Below are 14,761 nucleotides of genomic sequence, written 5' to 3'. Positions count from 1 at the left end.
AATTATAAAAGTTGGGGAAGAAACCTTCCTTAAATATCTGAGGGAAAGAAAAATTTGCAGTGGTGAAAATTTTTCATTTGGGTTTGTCCCAAAGTTGAGTGGGTTTGTATTACACTTCAACTTTGTAACAAATTAAGGAGGGTAACCACAGTCACATAAGGGCTTAAACCTAATGCGGCTAAAACTAAAATAAACATAGATTGTCAACCATAGTTTCCCACCCAAACTCACGTGCATTATCAACTGCACTAGTCTGCGACAACATTGCATGCTCAACAAAAACAAGTAAAGCCACATCATCATACTCAAAGCGGAGAGATTTGAGACGACGATAAGAAATACACTCTTCTTCAGCTGGACGTTTTGCAGGTGTTGCAGACACTGGAGATTGTTTCAAAGAATTTTCACAAAGGTGTTTAGAAGGAGGTGAAACAATGTCATCAGAACTCGGGCGTTTGGCAGGAGTTATAGAAGGTAAACGAACAGCAACAACACGAGATCGAGATTTAGGCAAAACAGCTTGAGTATCATCCTTAGTGACAACACTAACACCAGCTTGGTCAAGAGAATTAACAAGATCAGACGAAGGAGATTCTTGACTAAGTGGCACTACTTCCAATTCAACAGAAGGTGGTGGAGTGGGAGACGAAGCAATGATAGACGGTTGAAACCCAATATCACCCCCTCGTTGCGAGATCCCAGAATCACCTGAAATATCAGATTCATTAATAGATGGACCAGTTTCAGATAAGTCTAATTGTGAAGGAATATATTCCGAAGAAGAAATAATAGGACTAGAGTCAGGAGAGATAGAGACATCATGATCTGAAGGTGGAAGAATAGGAGAACTAGGAAGAGATGGAACAGAAGCAATAGAAGGAAGAGTAGGAGACTCAAGAGGAGCAGAAGGTGTAGACAAAATGCGACGAACAGAACGAGGCTTATGAACAATAATAGAAGAAGAAGAAGAAGAAGGAGGCGGCGACGGAGAATGAGACGGAGAAGAAGACGGAGACGGAGACGGTAAAGCACAAATAGAACCAGAACCAGAACCAGATGAGGATGCTGGTAAAGATCTATGAGACCCAAAACTAGAACCAGAACTTAAATCAGAACTAGCAATAGAATTAACCCTAACATTAGATCCTAAACCAGTCCCCTTAGAATCAAAACAAGGTCCTGACATGGACCCTGAACCAGAACCAACACTAAACCCAACACCAGTAGCATTAATAGACAAGTCCTTATCACTTTTCATAAATGGAAACTTGGACTCATCAAAGTAAACACTCCTGGCTTCAACAATGCTTGAATCAAGAAGAACTCGATAAGCTGTACGATCCAAAGAATACCCAACAAAACACCAGCTTCAGTATTTGAACTTAACTTAGATTCTCTTTTTTAGCACCAGGAAGAACAACTGTAGCTTGACAACCAAATACTTTCATATGATGATAACTAGGAGGTTTACCAGTCCAAAGTTGAAGAGGTGCAACACCACCAGTGGTACGACTAGGAAGACGGTTCCTAATATAATTAGCAGACTTGACAGCTTCACCCCATAAATACTCAGGAGCATGAGCATATAAAAGCATAGACTTGGCTTTCTCAAATAATGTGCGATTCAATCGCTCAGCAACACCATTTTGTTGAGGAGTATGAGGAACTGTATAAGTATGCTTGATACCCTTAGACACAAAGAACTGCTCCAGGTCTTTGGAAATGTATTCGCCGCCATTATCAGAATGAAAATATGCAACTCGATCACCAGCAGAATCACCAGAAAAATAAGATTCACACCTAGCAATAAAGTTACGAATGGCAAGACTTGCATCACTTTTCCTAACCAACAACTCCACATAAGAGTACCTGGAATAATAATCCATAATAGTTAAGACATAACGATGACCCACAGGGGTAGCGACATGAGGACCGCTCAAATCAGAAACAAATAATTCCAATGGGCGACTAGCTTTTTCAGTGGTACCATTAAATGGCAATGCTGTGGCTTTGCCACCCAAGCAAGCGTCACACTTATGACTATCCACAACCTCAAAATGAGTAGGCTTGACAGAAAGTGACTTAGATAATTTCTTGAGAACGTCCACACTGGCGTGACCAAGTCGCTTGTGCCAAAGATTGGCAGACGACTCAACAGCAAACACCTCATGGACTGGCTTGGAAGGCAAAACAACTCGGAAACGACAAAAGTACAAGTCACCCATGGCAATGGCGTGGACTCGAGTTTTGCCATTTTCAACAGCAGAAATATGGTTAAGGTCTTGAATGAACCTACAACCACCAGCAGTAGCTCGACGAGCAGCAAATAAATTGCGAGGAATCTTAGGAACATATAAAACATCTCGAAGAACAACGCGGTCACAAGGCTGGTCATCTTTACCAAGAAGATCAACGACAATGTCGCCAACCCCCTCAGCAGTAGCAGAACCAAGACCACGAATGGTAGCCGAAGTGGGACGAAGAGAAGAAAAATATGAGATGTTATTGCAAATGTGACTGGTAGCACCAGTATCATGGATAAAGTCAAAAGAATCAGACCCAACAACTAAGTTGGCCTCAGCAGAAGTAGTAGATTCAGCAACAAAAACATGATGGACTGAATGACTTAAATCCAAGATTGAAGAAGGATGCCAGACGACAATTAAGATCAAGGAAAACAACATGATGGTAACAAAAGATAAGTAAAAGAATGGAGAAAAACGGGATTTTGGTGTAACAATAGGTTTAACAATAGGCGGAGAAGGTTCAGTAATTGAATCCACCAAAAAATCAAAAGAAGGTAAGACAATATCATCATCAGAACCGACCAACGGTTTAGAATCAGAACAAGAAATAAAAGAAGAACCGACCAACGGTTCAGAATCAAAAGAAACAACATCCGAATCGACCAACGATTCAGAATCAAAACAAATAGGAGCTGAACTGACACACGGTTCAGACTCCAAACAAACAACAGTAGAACCGACATACGGTTCAGAATTAAAACAAGAATCATCAGTGGAACCAACTGAATCAATATCAAGTCCTGAGTTTGAACAATACTCAGAAACTTGACCAACAAAACAATCTTCATCGCCGACACACGGCTCAGAAGAATCAAAAAGTTCGGATTCCAAATCATCAAACGACTCGGAGCAACTGTTACCAAACTTTTCAGAAACAACAGATGTCTCGGACACAAAAGCGGAACTCACAAATGGATCATCATCAACTATCTCAGAAAATTCATCAATAGTCTCAGCAAACCAACCTCTTGAGGTTTTAGCCTCTTTAGATTCCTTGTCATCCTTATTATCTTGGCGAGCAGCCTGAACCTCTTCCCAAGAGACATGACAATTGTTGGAAGTATGACCACGCCTCTTACAACGAAAACATTTGATACCATCACCCTTAGATTTGTTATTGTACTTCTTTGATGAAGCAACGAACGCTTCAGTCGAAAGAGTAGCAGGGGTCCAGTAATCTTCAACAACTTGGCCCATTTATCAGTGTTCCGGATAAAGTTATTGATATCAAGGTTGTCAGTATTGTTGTTACTATCAAAGCGGTGCTCCAAGGCATACTGGATGAAGCGCTCACAGTTGGGACCCATTGAGGCCAAAGCGTTGAAGGCCACAACCGAATCAGGCGACAATGATTGGTAGATGGAACGCCACGTAGCAACATAAGAGCGAACAGAAGAAACAAACTTTGGACCAACATCAATATTGCCAGCATAGAGGGATTTCATAAGAGAGATGACATCGGCGGGTTGAAGTTGACTATACTCCTGATGAAGATAAAGCCAGAGGTCACGGCCTCTAATGGCCACATCATTAACATGTTCGATCAACTCAGGAGAAATGTTGTTGAGGATGACATCATGGACGACGGTATCAAGCGAGGCGGTGAGGTCTTCGAGGGATTCATTAGCAGCTGGATTGACAGTACCAGCTTCGACATAAAGGTGGACACCATTATTCATAGCACGAAGACCCAAAAGGATCTTAGTAGCCCAGACATGATAGTTGAGAGGAGTGAGTTTTTCAGAGGAAGTAAGATTAATATAAGCCGAAGTGCGGCCCATAACCTGTTGAACTGTGACACGGGAAGTCATGATAATAATAGAAAATATTATCCAAGAAAAGTATATATTGAAATATATAAGATAAAACAGTTATATAAGAAGAAAGAAAAAGGAAAAGAAAAATTATAAAAGTTTGGGAAGAAACCTTCCTTAAATATCCAAGGGAAAGAAAAATTTGCAGTGGTGAAAATTTTTCATTTGGGTTTGTCCCAAAGTTGAGTGGGTTTGTATTACACTTCAACTTTGTAACAAATTAAGGAGGGTAACCACAGTCACATAAGGGCTTAAACCTAATGCGGCTAAAACTAAAATAAACATAGGTTATCAACCATAGTTTCCCACCCAAACTCACGTGCATTATCAACTGCACTAGTCTGCGACAACATTGCATGCTCAACACCTCCCCTTGTCGCAGAATCACCTACTGCCTTCATACCAAGTAGTCCCCTTAATGTCTCAAACTTCACACGACCAAGATTCTTAGTGAACATATCTGCCAACATCACTTGAGTATCAAGATACTCCAGATGAATCACTCCACTGCGAATATAGTGACGGACAACATGATAACGAACATCAATATGCTTGGTGCGACGATGAAACACTGGGTTCTGAGCCAAAGCAATACATCCCTGATTGTCCTCAAACATAGTCACTGGCAAAGGAATAGGAATCTTGCAAAGAGACAACAACTGATTAATCCAGAAGCATTCCTTAGACGCATCAGACAATGACATGTACTCAGACTCGACGCTGGACGATGCAGGACTAACTTGCTTTCGACAAGCCCAAGTAATGGGACCACCAGACAGAATGAAAACATACCCAGTAAAGGACTTACGGTCCTGTTTGTCCTGTGCATAGTCGGCATCACTATAACCAACAAGCTTGTAGACTTTCTGAGCTCGATATTCAAGACCAAGTTCAGCAGTACCCTTGAAGATAACGAAGAGTATGCTTAGCAGCTTCCATATGAATAGACTTAGGACTCTGCATATATCGACAAAGAAAGCTAACAGCAACAGCAAGATCAGGACGAGCACAATTAGCAGCATAAATCAGCTTACCAATAATACTGCGATACATGGAGGCATCGGTAGCAGAGTCAGACTCGGAAAAATCAGAAAGATCACGAGTGGGTAAAGGAGTCTTGACACTTGAACAATTCTGCATACCAAACTCTTCCAACATATCAAAAATATAACGCGAAACATCCACAGTAATATGGTAAGGTGACTGCTTAACTCTCATGCCAAGGAACTGCTCGACTGGACCCAAGTCTTTCATCTTGAACATAGATGACAAAGACGACTTGGTTTTGGCAATGACTTCAGAAGAATTGCCAGAAATAAGTAAATCATCAACATACAGTGCAATAATAACCATGGTAGACCCAGATCCTTTGGTATACACACCGTAGTCACTTTCATTACGAATAAACCCAAGTTTGACAAGAGCACCATGAATCTTCTCATTCCAACACAAAGGAGCTTGCTTTAAACCATACAAAGACTTCTTCAAATGACACACTTTAGATTCCTGACCTTTGACAACAAAGCCTTTAGGTTGTCTCATATAAATATCTTCTTTGAGATCACCATTAAGAAATGCAGTCTCGACATCCATATGATGAACCTGGAACCCAAACTGAGCAGCAATAGCAAGAACAATCCTCACAGTCTCGTAACGAACAACAGGGAGCAAAAGTTTCAGTATAATCAATACCTTCAACTTGCGAAAATCCAATACACACGAGACGAGCTTTGTAACGTTCAATTGAACCGTCAGCTTTGCGCTTAACTTTAAATACCCATTTGCTATTGATAGCCTTGCGACCAGGTGGGAGATCAACCAATTCCCAAGTACCATTGCGTTTAAGAGACGACATTTCAATAACACAGGCTTCAAGCCAAAACTCAGCTTCTTCACTAGACATAGCTTCTTCAAAACTACTAGGATCTGTAAAACAAGTAAAGCCACATCATCATACTCAAAGCGGAGAGATTTGAGACGACGATAAGAAATACACTCTTCTTCAGCTGGACGTTTTGCAGGTGTTGCAGACACTGGAGATTGTTTCAAAGAATTTTCACAAAGATGTTTAGAAGGAGGTGAAACAATATCATCAGAACTCGGGCGTTTGGCAGGAGTTATAGAAGGTAAACGAACAGCAACAACACGAGATCGAGATTTAGGCAAAACAGCTTGAGTATCATCCTTAGTGACAACACTAACACCAGCTTGGTCAAGAGAATTAACAAGATCAGACGAAGGAGATTCTTGACTAAGTGGCACTACTTCCAATTCAACAGAAGGTGGTGGAATGGGAGACGAAGCAATGATAGACGGTTGAAACCCAATATCACCCCCTCGTTGCGAGATCCCAGAATCACCAGAAATATCAGATTCATTAATAGATGGACCAGCTTCAGATAAGTCTAATTGTGAAGGAATATATTCCGAAGGAGAAACAATAGGACTTGAGTCAGGAGAGATAGAGACATCATGATCTGAAGGTGGAAGAATAGGAGAACTAGGAAGAGATGGAACTGAAGCAATAGAAGGAAGAGTAGGAAGAGTAGGAGACTCAAGAGGAGCAGAAGGTGTAGACAAAATGCGACGAACAGAACGAGGCTTATGAACAATAATAGAAGAAGAAGAAGAAGGAGGCGGCGACGGAGAATGAGACGGAGAAGAAGACGGAGACGGAGACGGAGACAAATAGAACCAGAACCAAACAGAACCAGAACCAGAACCAGATGAGGATGCTGGTAAAGATCTATGAGACCCAAAACTAGAACCAGAACTTAAATCAGAACTAGCAATAGAATTAACCCTAACATTAGATCCTAAACCAGTCCCCTTAGAATCAAAACAAGGTCCTGACATGGACCCTGAACCAGAACCAATACTAAACCCAACACCAGTACCATTAATAGACAAGTCCTTATCACTTTTCATAAATGGAAACTTGGACTCATCAAAGTAAACACTCCTGGCTTCAACAATGCTTGAATCAAGAAGAACTCGATAAGCTGTACGATCCAAAGAATACCCAACAAAAACACCAGCTTCAGTATTTGAACTTAACTTAGATTCTCTTTTAGCACCAGGAAGAACAACTGTAGCTTGACAACCAAATACTTTCATATGGTGATAACTAGGAGGTTTACCAGTCCAAAGTTGAAGAGGTGCAACACCACCAGTGGTACGACTAGGAAGACGGTTCCTAATATAGTTAGCAGACTTGACAGCTTCACCCCATAAGTATTCAGGAGCATGAGCATATAAAAGCATAGACTTGGCTTTCTCAAATAATGTGCGATTCAATCGCTCAGCAACACCATTTTGTTGAGGAGTATGAGGAACTGTATAAGTATGCTTGATACCCTTAGTCACAAAGAACTGCTCCAGGTCTTTGGAAATGTATTCGCCGCCATTATCAGAATGAAAATATGCAACTCGATCACCAGCAGAATCACCAGAAAAATAAGATTCACACCTAGCAATAAAGTTACGAATGGCAAGACTTGCATCACTTTTCCTAACCAACAACTCCACATAAGAGTACCTGGAATAATAATCCATAATGGTTAAGACATAACGATGACCCACAGGGGGTAGCGACATGAGGACCGCTTAAATCAGAAACAAATAATTTCCCAAAAGGGCGACTAGCTTTTTCTGTGGTACCATTAAATGGAATGCTGTTTTGCCATTAAGCAACGTCACACTTATGACTATCCACAACCCTCAAAATGAGTAGGCTTTGACAGAAAGTGACTTAGATAATTTCTTGAGAACGTCCACACTGGCGACCAAGTCGCTTGTGCCAAAGATTGGCAGACGACTCCCAAAAGCAAACACCTCATGAACTGGCTTGAAGGCAAAACAACTCGGAAAAGACAAAGTACAAGTCACCCATGGCAATGGCGTGGACTCGAGTTTTGCCATTTTCAACAGCAGAAATATGGTTAAGGTCTTGAATGAACCTACAACCACCAGCAGTAGCTCGACGAGCAGCAAATAAATTGCGAGGAATCTTAGGAACATATAAAACATCTGTTGAGCATGCAATGTTGTCGCAGACTAGTGCAGTTGATAATGCACGTGAGTTTGGGTGGGAAACTATGGTTGATAACCTATGTTTATTTTAGTTTTAGCCGCATTAGGTTTAAGCCCTTATGTGACTGTGGTTACCCTCCTTAATTTGTTACAAAGTTGAAGTGTAATACAAACCCACTCAACTTTGGGACAAACCCAAATGAAAAATTTTCACCACTGCAAATTTTTCTTTTCCTTGGGTATATAAGGAAGGTTTCTTTCCCAACTTTTATAATTTTTCTTTTCCTTTTTCTTTCTTCTTATATAACTGTTTTATCTTATATATTTCAATATATACTTTTCTTGGATAATATTTTCTATTATTATCATGACTTCCCGTGTCACAGTTCAACAGGTTATGGGCCGCACTTCGGCTTATATTAATCTTACTTCCTCTGAAAAACTCACTCCTCTCAACTATCATGTCTGGGCTACTAAGATCCTTTTGGGTCTTCGTGCAATGAATAATGGTGTCCATCTTTATGTCGAAGCTGGTACTGTCAATCCAGCTGCTAATGAATCCCTCGAAGACCTCACCGCCTCGCTTGACACCGTCGTCCATGATGTTATCCTCAACAATATTTCTCCTGAGTTGATCGAACATGTTAATGATGTGGCCATTAGAGGCCGTGACCTCTGGCTTTATCTTCATCAGGAGTATAGTCAACTTCAACCCGCCGATGTCATCTCACTTATGAAATCCCTCTATGCTGGCAATATTGATGTTGGTCCAAAGTTTGTTTCTTCTGTTCGTTCTTATGTTGCTACATGGCGTTCCATCTACCAATCATTGTCGCCTGATTCGGTTGTGGCCTTCAACGCTTTGGCCTCAATGGGTCCCAATTGTGAGCGCTTCATCCAGTACGCCTTGGAGCACCGCTTTGATAGTAACAATGCTGACAACCTTGATATCAACAACTTCATCCGGAACACTGATAAATGGGCCAAGTTGTTGAAGATTACTGGACCCCAGCTACTCTTTCGACTGAAGCGTTCGTTGCTTCATCAAAGAAGTACAATAACAAATCTAAGGGTGATGGTATCAAATGTTTTCGTTGTAAGAGGCGTGGTCATACTTCCAACAATTGTCATGTCTCTTGGGAAGAGGTTCAGGCTGCTCGCCAAGATAATAAGGATGACAAGGAATCTAAAGAGGCTAAAACCTCAAGAGGTTGGTTTGCTGAGACTATTGATGAATTTTCTGAGATAGTTGATGATGATCCATTTGTGAGTTCCGCTTTTGTGTCCGAGACATCTGTTGTTTCTGAAAAGTTTGGTAACAGTTGCTCCGAGTCGTTTGATGATTTGGAATCCGAACTTTTTGATTCTTCTGAGCCGTGTGTCGGCGATGAAGATTGTTTTGTTGGTCAAGTTTCTGAGCATTGTTCAAACTCAGAACTTGATATTGATTCAGTTGGTAAACCGTTTGTTGGTTCCACTGATGATTCTTGTTTTATTTCTGAACCGTATGTCGGTTCTACTGTTGTTTGTTTGGAGTCTGAACCGTGTGTCAGTTCAGCTCCTATTTGTTTTGATTCTGAATCGTTGGTCGATTCGGATATTGTTCCTTTTGATTCTGAACCGTTGGTCGGTTCTTCTTTTATTTCTTGTTCTGATTCTAAACCGTTGGTCGGTTCTGATGATGATATTGTCTTACCTTCTTTTGATTTTTTGGTGGATTCAATTACTGAACCTTCTCCACCTAATGTTAAACCTATTGTTACACCAAAATCCCGTTTTTCCATTCTTTTACTTATCTTTTGTTACCATCATGTTGTTTTCCTTGATTTTAATTGTCGTCTGGCATCCTTCTTCAATCTTGGATTTAAGTCATTCAGTCCATCACGTTTTTGTTGCTGAATCTACTACTTCTGCTGAGGCCAACTTAGTTGTTGGGTCTGATTCTTTGACTTTATCCATGATACCGGTGCTACCAGTCACATTTGCAATAACATCTCATATTTTTCTTCTCTTCGTCCCACTTCGGCTACCATTCGTGGTCTTGGTTCTGCTACTGCTGAGGGGGGTGGCGACATTGTCGTTGATCTTCTTGGTAAAGATGACCAGCCTTGTGACCGCGTTGTTCTTCGAGATGTTTTATATGTTCCTAAGATTCCTCGCAATTTATTTGCTGCTCGTCGAGCTACTGCTGGTGGTTGTCGGTTCATTCAAGACCTTAACCATATTTCTGCTGTTGAAAATGGCAAAACTCGAGTCCACGCCATTGCCATGGGTGACTTGTACTTTTGTCGTTTCCGAGTTGTTTTGCCTTCCAAGCCTGTCCATGAGGTGTTTGCTGTTGAGTCGTCTGCCAATCTTTGGCACAAGCGACTTGGTCACGCCAGTGTGGACGTTCTCAAGAAATTATCTAAGTCACTTTCTGTCAAGCCTACTCATTTTGAGGTTGTGGATAGTCATAAGTGTGACGCTTGTTTGGGTGGCAAAGCCACAGCATTGCCATTTAATGGTACCACAGAAAAAAGCTAGTCGTCCTTTGGAATTATTTGTTTCTGATTTGAGCGGTCCTCATGTCGCTACCCCTGGGTCATCGTTATGTCTTAACCATTATGGATTATTATTCCAGGTACTCTTATGTTGAGTTGTTGGTTAGGAAAAGTGATGCAAGTCTTGCCATTCGTAATTTTATTGCTAGGTGTGAATCTTATTTTTCTGGTGATTCTGCTGGTGATCGAGTTGCATATTTTCATTCTGATAATGGCGGCGAATACATTTCCAAAGACCTGGAGCAGTTCTTTGTGTCTAAGGGTATCAAGCATACTTATACAGTTCCTCATACTCCTCAGCAAAATGGTGTTGCTGAGCGATTGAATCGCACATTATTTGAAAAGCCAAGTCTATGCTTTTATATGCTCATGCTCCTGAGTATTTATGGGGTGAAGCTGTCAAGTCTGCTAATTATATTAGGAACCGTCTTCCTAGTCGTACCACTGGTGGTGTTGCACCTCTTCAACTTTGGACTGGTAAACCTCCTAGTTATCACCATATGAAAGTATTTGGTTGTCAAGCTACAGTTGTTCTTCCTGGTGCTAAAAGAGAATCTAAGTTAAGTTCAAATACTGAAGCTGGTGTTTTTGTTGGGTATTCTTTGGATCGTACAGCTTATCGAGTTCTTCTTGATTCAAGCATTGTTGAAGCCAGGAGTGTTTACTTTGATGAGTCCAAGTTTCCATTTATGAAAAGTGATAAAGACTTGTCTATTAATGGTACTGGTGTTGGGTTTAGTGTTGGTTCTGGTTCAGGGTCCATGTCAGGGCCTTGTTTTGATTCTAAGGGGACTGGTTTAGGATCTAATGTTAGGGTTAATTCTATTGCTAGTTCTGATTCAAGTTCTGGTTCTAGTTTTGGGTCTCATAGATCTTTACCAGCATCCTCATCTGGTTCTGGTTCTGGTTCTATTTGTGCTTTACCGTCTCCGTCTCCGTCTTCTTCTCCGTCTCATTCTCCGTCGCCACCTCCTCCTTCTTCTTCTTCTATTATTGTTCATAAGCCTCGTTCTGTTCGTCGCATTTTGTCTACACCTTCTGCTCCTCTTGAGTCTCCTACTCTTCCTACTCTTCCTTCTATTCCTTCTGTTCCATCTCTTCCTAGTTCTCCTATTCTTCCACCTTCAGATCATGATGTCTCTATCTCTCCTGACTCAAGTCCTATTGTTTCTTCTTCGGAATATATTCCTTCACAATTAGACTTATCTGAAGCTGGTCCATCTATTAATGAATCTAATATTTCAGGTGATTCTGGGATCTCGCAACGAGGGGGTGATATTGGGTTTCAACCGTCTATCATTGCTTCGTCTCCCACTCCACCTTCTGTTGAGTTGGAAGTAGTGCCACTTAGTCAAGAATCTCCTTCGTCTGATCTAGTTAATTCTCTTGACCAAGCTGGTGTTAGTGTTGTCACTAAGGATGATACTCAAGCTGTTTTGCCTAAATCTCGATCTCGTGTTGTTGCTGTTCGTTTACCTTCTATAACTCCTGCCAAACGCCCGAGTTCTGATGACATTGTTTCACCTCCTTCTAAACATCTTTGTGAAAATTCTTTGAAACAATCTCCAGTGTCTGCAACACCTGCAAAACGTCCAGCTGAAGAAGAGTGTATTTCTTATCGTCGTCTCAAATCTCTCCGCTTTGAGTATGATGATGTGGCTTTACTTGTTTTTACAGATCCTAGTAGTTTTGAAGAAGCTATGTCTAGTGAAGAAGCTGAGTTTTGGCTTGAAGCCTGTGTTATTGAAATGTCGTCTCTTAAACGCAATGGTACTTGGGAATTGGTTGATCTCCCACCTGGTCGCAAGGCTATCAATAGCAAATGGGTGTTTAAAGTTAAGCGCAAAGCTGACGGTTCAATTGAACGTTACAAAGCTCGTCTCGTGTGTATTGGATTTTCGCAAGTTGAAGGTATTGATTATACTGAAACTTTTGCTCCTGTTGTTCGTTACGAGACTGTGAGGATTGTTCTTGCTATTGCTGCTCAGTTTGGGTTCCAGGTTCATCATATGGATGTCGAGACTGCATTTCTTAATGGTGATCTCAAAGAAGATATTTATATGAGACAACCTAAAGGCTTTGTTGTCAAAGGTCAGGAATCTAAAGTGTGTCATTTGAAGAAGTCTTTATATGGTTTAAAGCAAGCTCCTTTGTGTTGGAATGAGAAGATTCATGGTGCTCTTGTCAAACTTGGGTTTATTCGTAATGAAAGTGACTACGGTGTGTATACCAAAGGATCTGGGTCTACCATGGTTATTATTGCACTGTATGTTGATGATTTACTTATTTCTGGCAATTCTTCTGAGGTCATTGCCAAAACCAAGTCTTCTTTGTCATCTATGTTTAAGATGAAAGACTTGGGCCCAGTCGAGCAGTTCCTTGGCATGAGAGTTAAGCAGTCACCGTACCATATTACTGTGGATGTTTCACGTTATATTTTGATATGTTGGAAGAGTTTGGTATGCAGAACTGTTCAAGTGTCAAGACTCCTTTACCCACTCGTGATCTTTCTGATTTTTCCGAGTCTGACTCTGCTACCGATGCCTCCATGTATCGCAGTATTATTGGTAAGCTGATTTATGCTGCTAATTGTGCTCGTCCTGATCTTGCTGTTGCTGTTAGCTTTCTTTGTCGATATATGCAGAATCCTAAGTCTATTCATATGGAAGCTGCTAAGCATACTCTTCGTTATCTTAAGGGTACTGCTGAACTTGGTCTTGAATATCGAGCTCAGAAAGTCTACAAGCTTGTTGGCTATAGTGATGCCGATTATGCACAGGACAAGCAGGACCGTAAGTCCTTTACTGGGTATGTTTTATTCTGTCTGGTGGTCCCATTACTTGGGCTTGTCGAAAGCAAGTTAGTCCTGCATCGTCCAGCGTCGAGTCTGAGTATATGTCATTGTCTGATGCGTCTAAGGAATGCTTCTGGATTAATCAGTTGTTGTCCCTTTGCAAGATTCCTGTTCCGTTGCCAGTGACTATGTTTGAGGACAATCAGGGATGTATTGCATTGGCTCAGAACCCAGTGTTTCATCGTCGCACCAAGCATATTGATGTTCGTTATCATGTTGTGCGTCACTATATTCGCAGTGGAGTGATTCATCTGGAGTATCTTGATACTCAAGTGATGTTGGCAGATATGTTCACTAAGAATCTTGGTCGTGTGAAGTTTGAGACATTGAGGGGACTACTTGGTATGAAGGCAGTAGGTGATTCTGCGACAAGGGGAGGTGTTGAGCATGCAATGTTGTCGCAGACTAGTGCAGTTGATAATGCACGTGAGTTTGGGTGGGAAACTATGGTTGATAACCTATGTTTATTTTAGTTACAGCCGCATGAGGTTTAAGCCCTTATGTGACTGTGGTTACCCTCCTTAATTTGTTACAAAGTTGAAGTGTAATACAAACCCACTCAACTTTGGGACAAACCCAAATGAAAAATTTTCACCACTGCAAATTTTTCTTTTCCTTGGGTATATAAGGAAGGTTTCTTTCCCAACTTTTATAATTTTTCTTTTCCTTTTTCTTTCTTCTTATATAACTGTTTTATCTTATATATTTCAATATATACTTTTCTTGGATAATATTTTCTATTATTATCATGACTTCCCGTGTCACAGTTCAACAACATCTCGAAGAACAACGCGGTCACAAGGCTGGTCATCTTTACCAAGAAGATCAACGACAATGTCGCCAACCCCCTCAGCAGTAGCAGAACCAAGACCACGAATAGTAGCCGAAGTGGGACGAAGAGAAGAAAAATATGAGATGTTATTGCAAATGTGACTGGTAATATCATGGATAAAGTCAAAAGAATCAGACCCAACAACTAAGTTGGCCTCAGCAGAAGTAGTAGATTCAGCAACAAAAACGTGATGTACTGAATGACTTAAATCCAAGATTGAAGAAGGATGCCAGACGACAATTAAAATCAAGGAAAACAACATGATGGTAACAAAAGATAAGTAAAAGAATGGAGAAAAACGGGATTTTGGTGTAACAATAGGTTTAACATTAGGTGGAGAAGGTTCAGTAATTGAATCCACCAAAAAATCAAAAGAAGGT

At 40.9% G+C, this 14,761-nt stretch overlaps 4 protein-coding genes across 4 annotated transcripts; 1 reads left to right on the top strand and 3 right to left on the bottom strand.

Moving 5' to 3' along the window:
• Positions 1 to 184: 184 nt before the first annotated feature.
• On the bottom strand, positions 185 to 4,117 carry SAPINGB_P004282 (uncharacterized protein; the record flags this gene model as incomplete). The annotated part of the gene is made up of 3 exons (XM_031998997.1): positions 185 to 1,332; positions 1,388 to 3,378; positions 3,447 to 4,117. The coding sequence occupies 3 exons, from the start codon at positions 4,115 to 4,117 to the stop codon at positions 185 to 187; spliced, it is 3,810 nt and encodes a 1,269-aa protein (XP_031854888.1).
• Positions 4,118 to 4,392: 275 nt separating this feature from the next.
• Positions 4,393 to 7,675, bottom strand: SAPINGB_P004281 (uncharacterized protein; the record flags this gene model as incomplete). Its single annotated transcript, XM_031998996.1, has 2 exons — positions 4,393 to 5,022; positions 5,105 to 7,675. The coding sequence occupies 2 exons, from the start codon at positions 7,673 to 7,675 to the stop codon at positions 4,393 to 4,395; spliced, it is 3,201 nt and encodes a 1,066-aa protein (XP_031854887.1).
• Positions 7,676 to 8,519: 844 nt separating this feature from the next.
• Positions 8,520 to 14,022, top strand: SAPINGB_P004280 (uncharacterized protein; the record flags this gene model as incomplete). Its single annotated transcript, XM_031998995.1, has 6 exons — positions 8,520 to 9,187; positions 9,256 to 10,020; positions 10,129 to 10,658; positions 11,041 to 13,112; positions 13,163 to 13,503; positions 13,560 to 14,022. 6 exons carry the CDS (start codon positions 8,520 to 8,522, stop codon positions 14,020 to 14,022), a joined length of 4,839 nt encoding a protein of 1,612 aa, XP_031854886.1.
• A 288-nt stretch (positions 14,023 to 14,310) lies between these two features.
• On the bottom strand, positions 14,311 to 14,643 carry SAPINGB_P004279 (uncharacterized protein; the record flags this gene model as incomplete). Its single annotated transcript, XM_031998994.1, has 1 exon — positions 14,311 to 14,643. One exon carries the CDS (start codon positions 14,641 to 14,643, stop codon positions 14,311 to 14,313), a length of 333 nt encoding a protein of 110 aa, XP_031854885.1.
• Between the last annotated feature and the right edge of the window lie 118 nt (positions 14,644 to 14,761).

The sequence above is a fragment of the Magnusiomyces paraingens genome (assembly GCF_902498895.1).
Source record: "Magnusiomyces paraingens strain CBS 517.90 genome assembly, contig: contig3, whole genome shotgun sequence".
In the NCBI taxonomy this organism is placed as follows: Eukaryota; Fungi; Ascomycota; class Dipodascomycetes; order Dipodascales; family Dipodascaceae; genus Magnusiomyces; species Magnusiomyces paraingens.
Note: the sequence above shows the minus strand (reverse complement) of the source record. Positions and strands in the feature narration are given on the sequence as shown.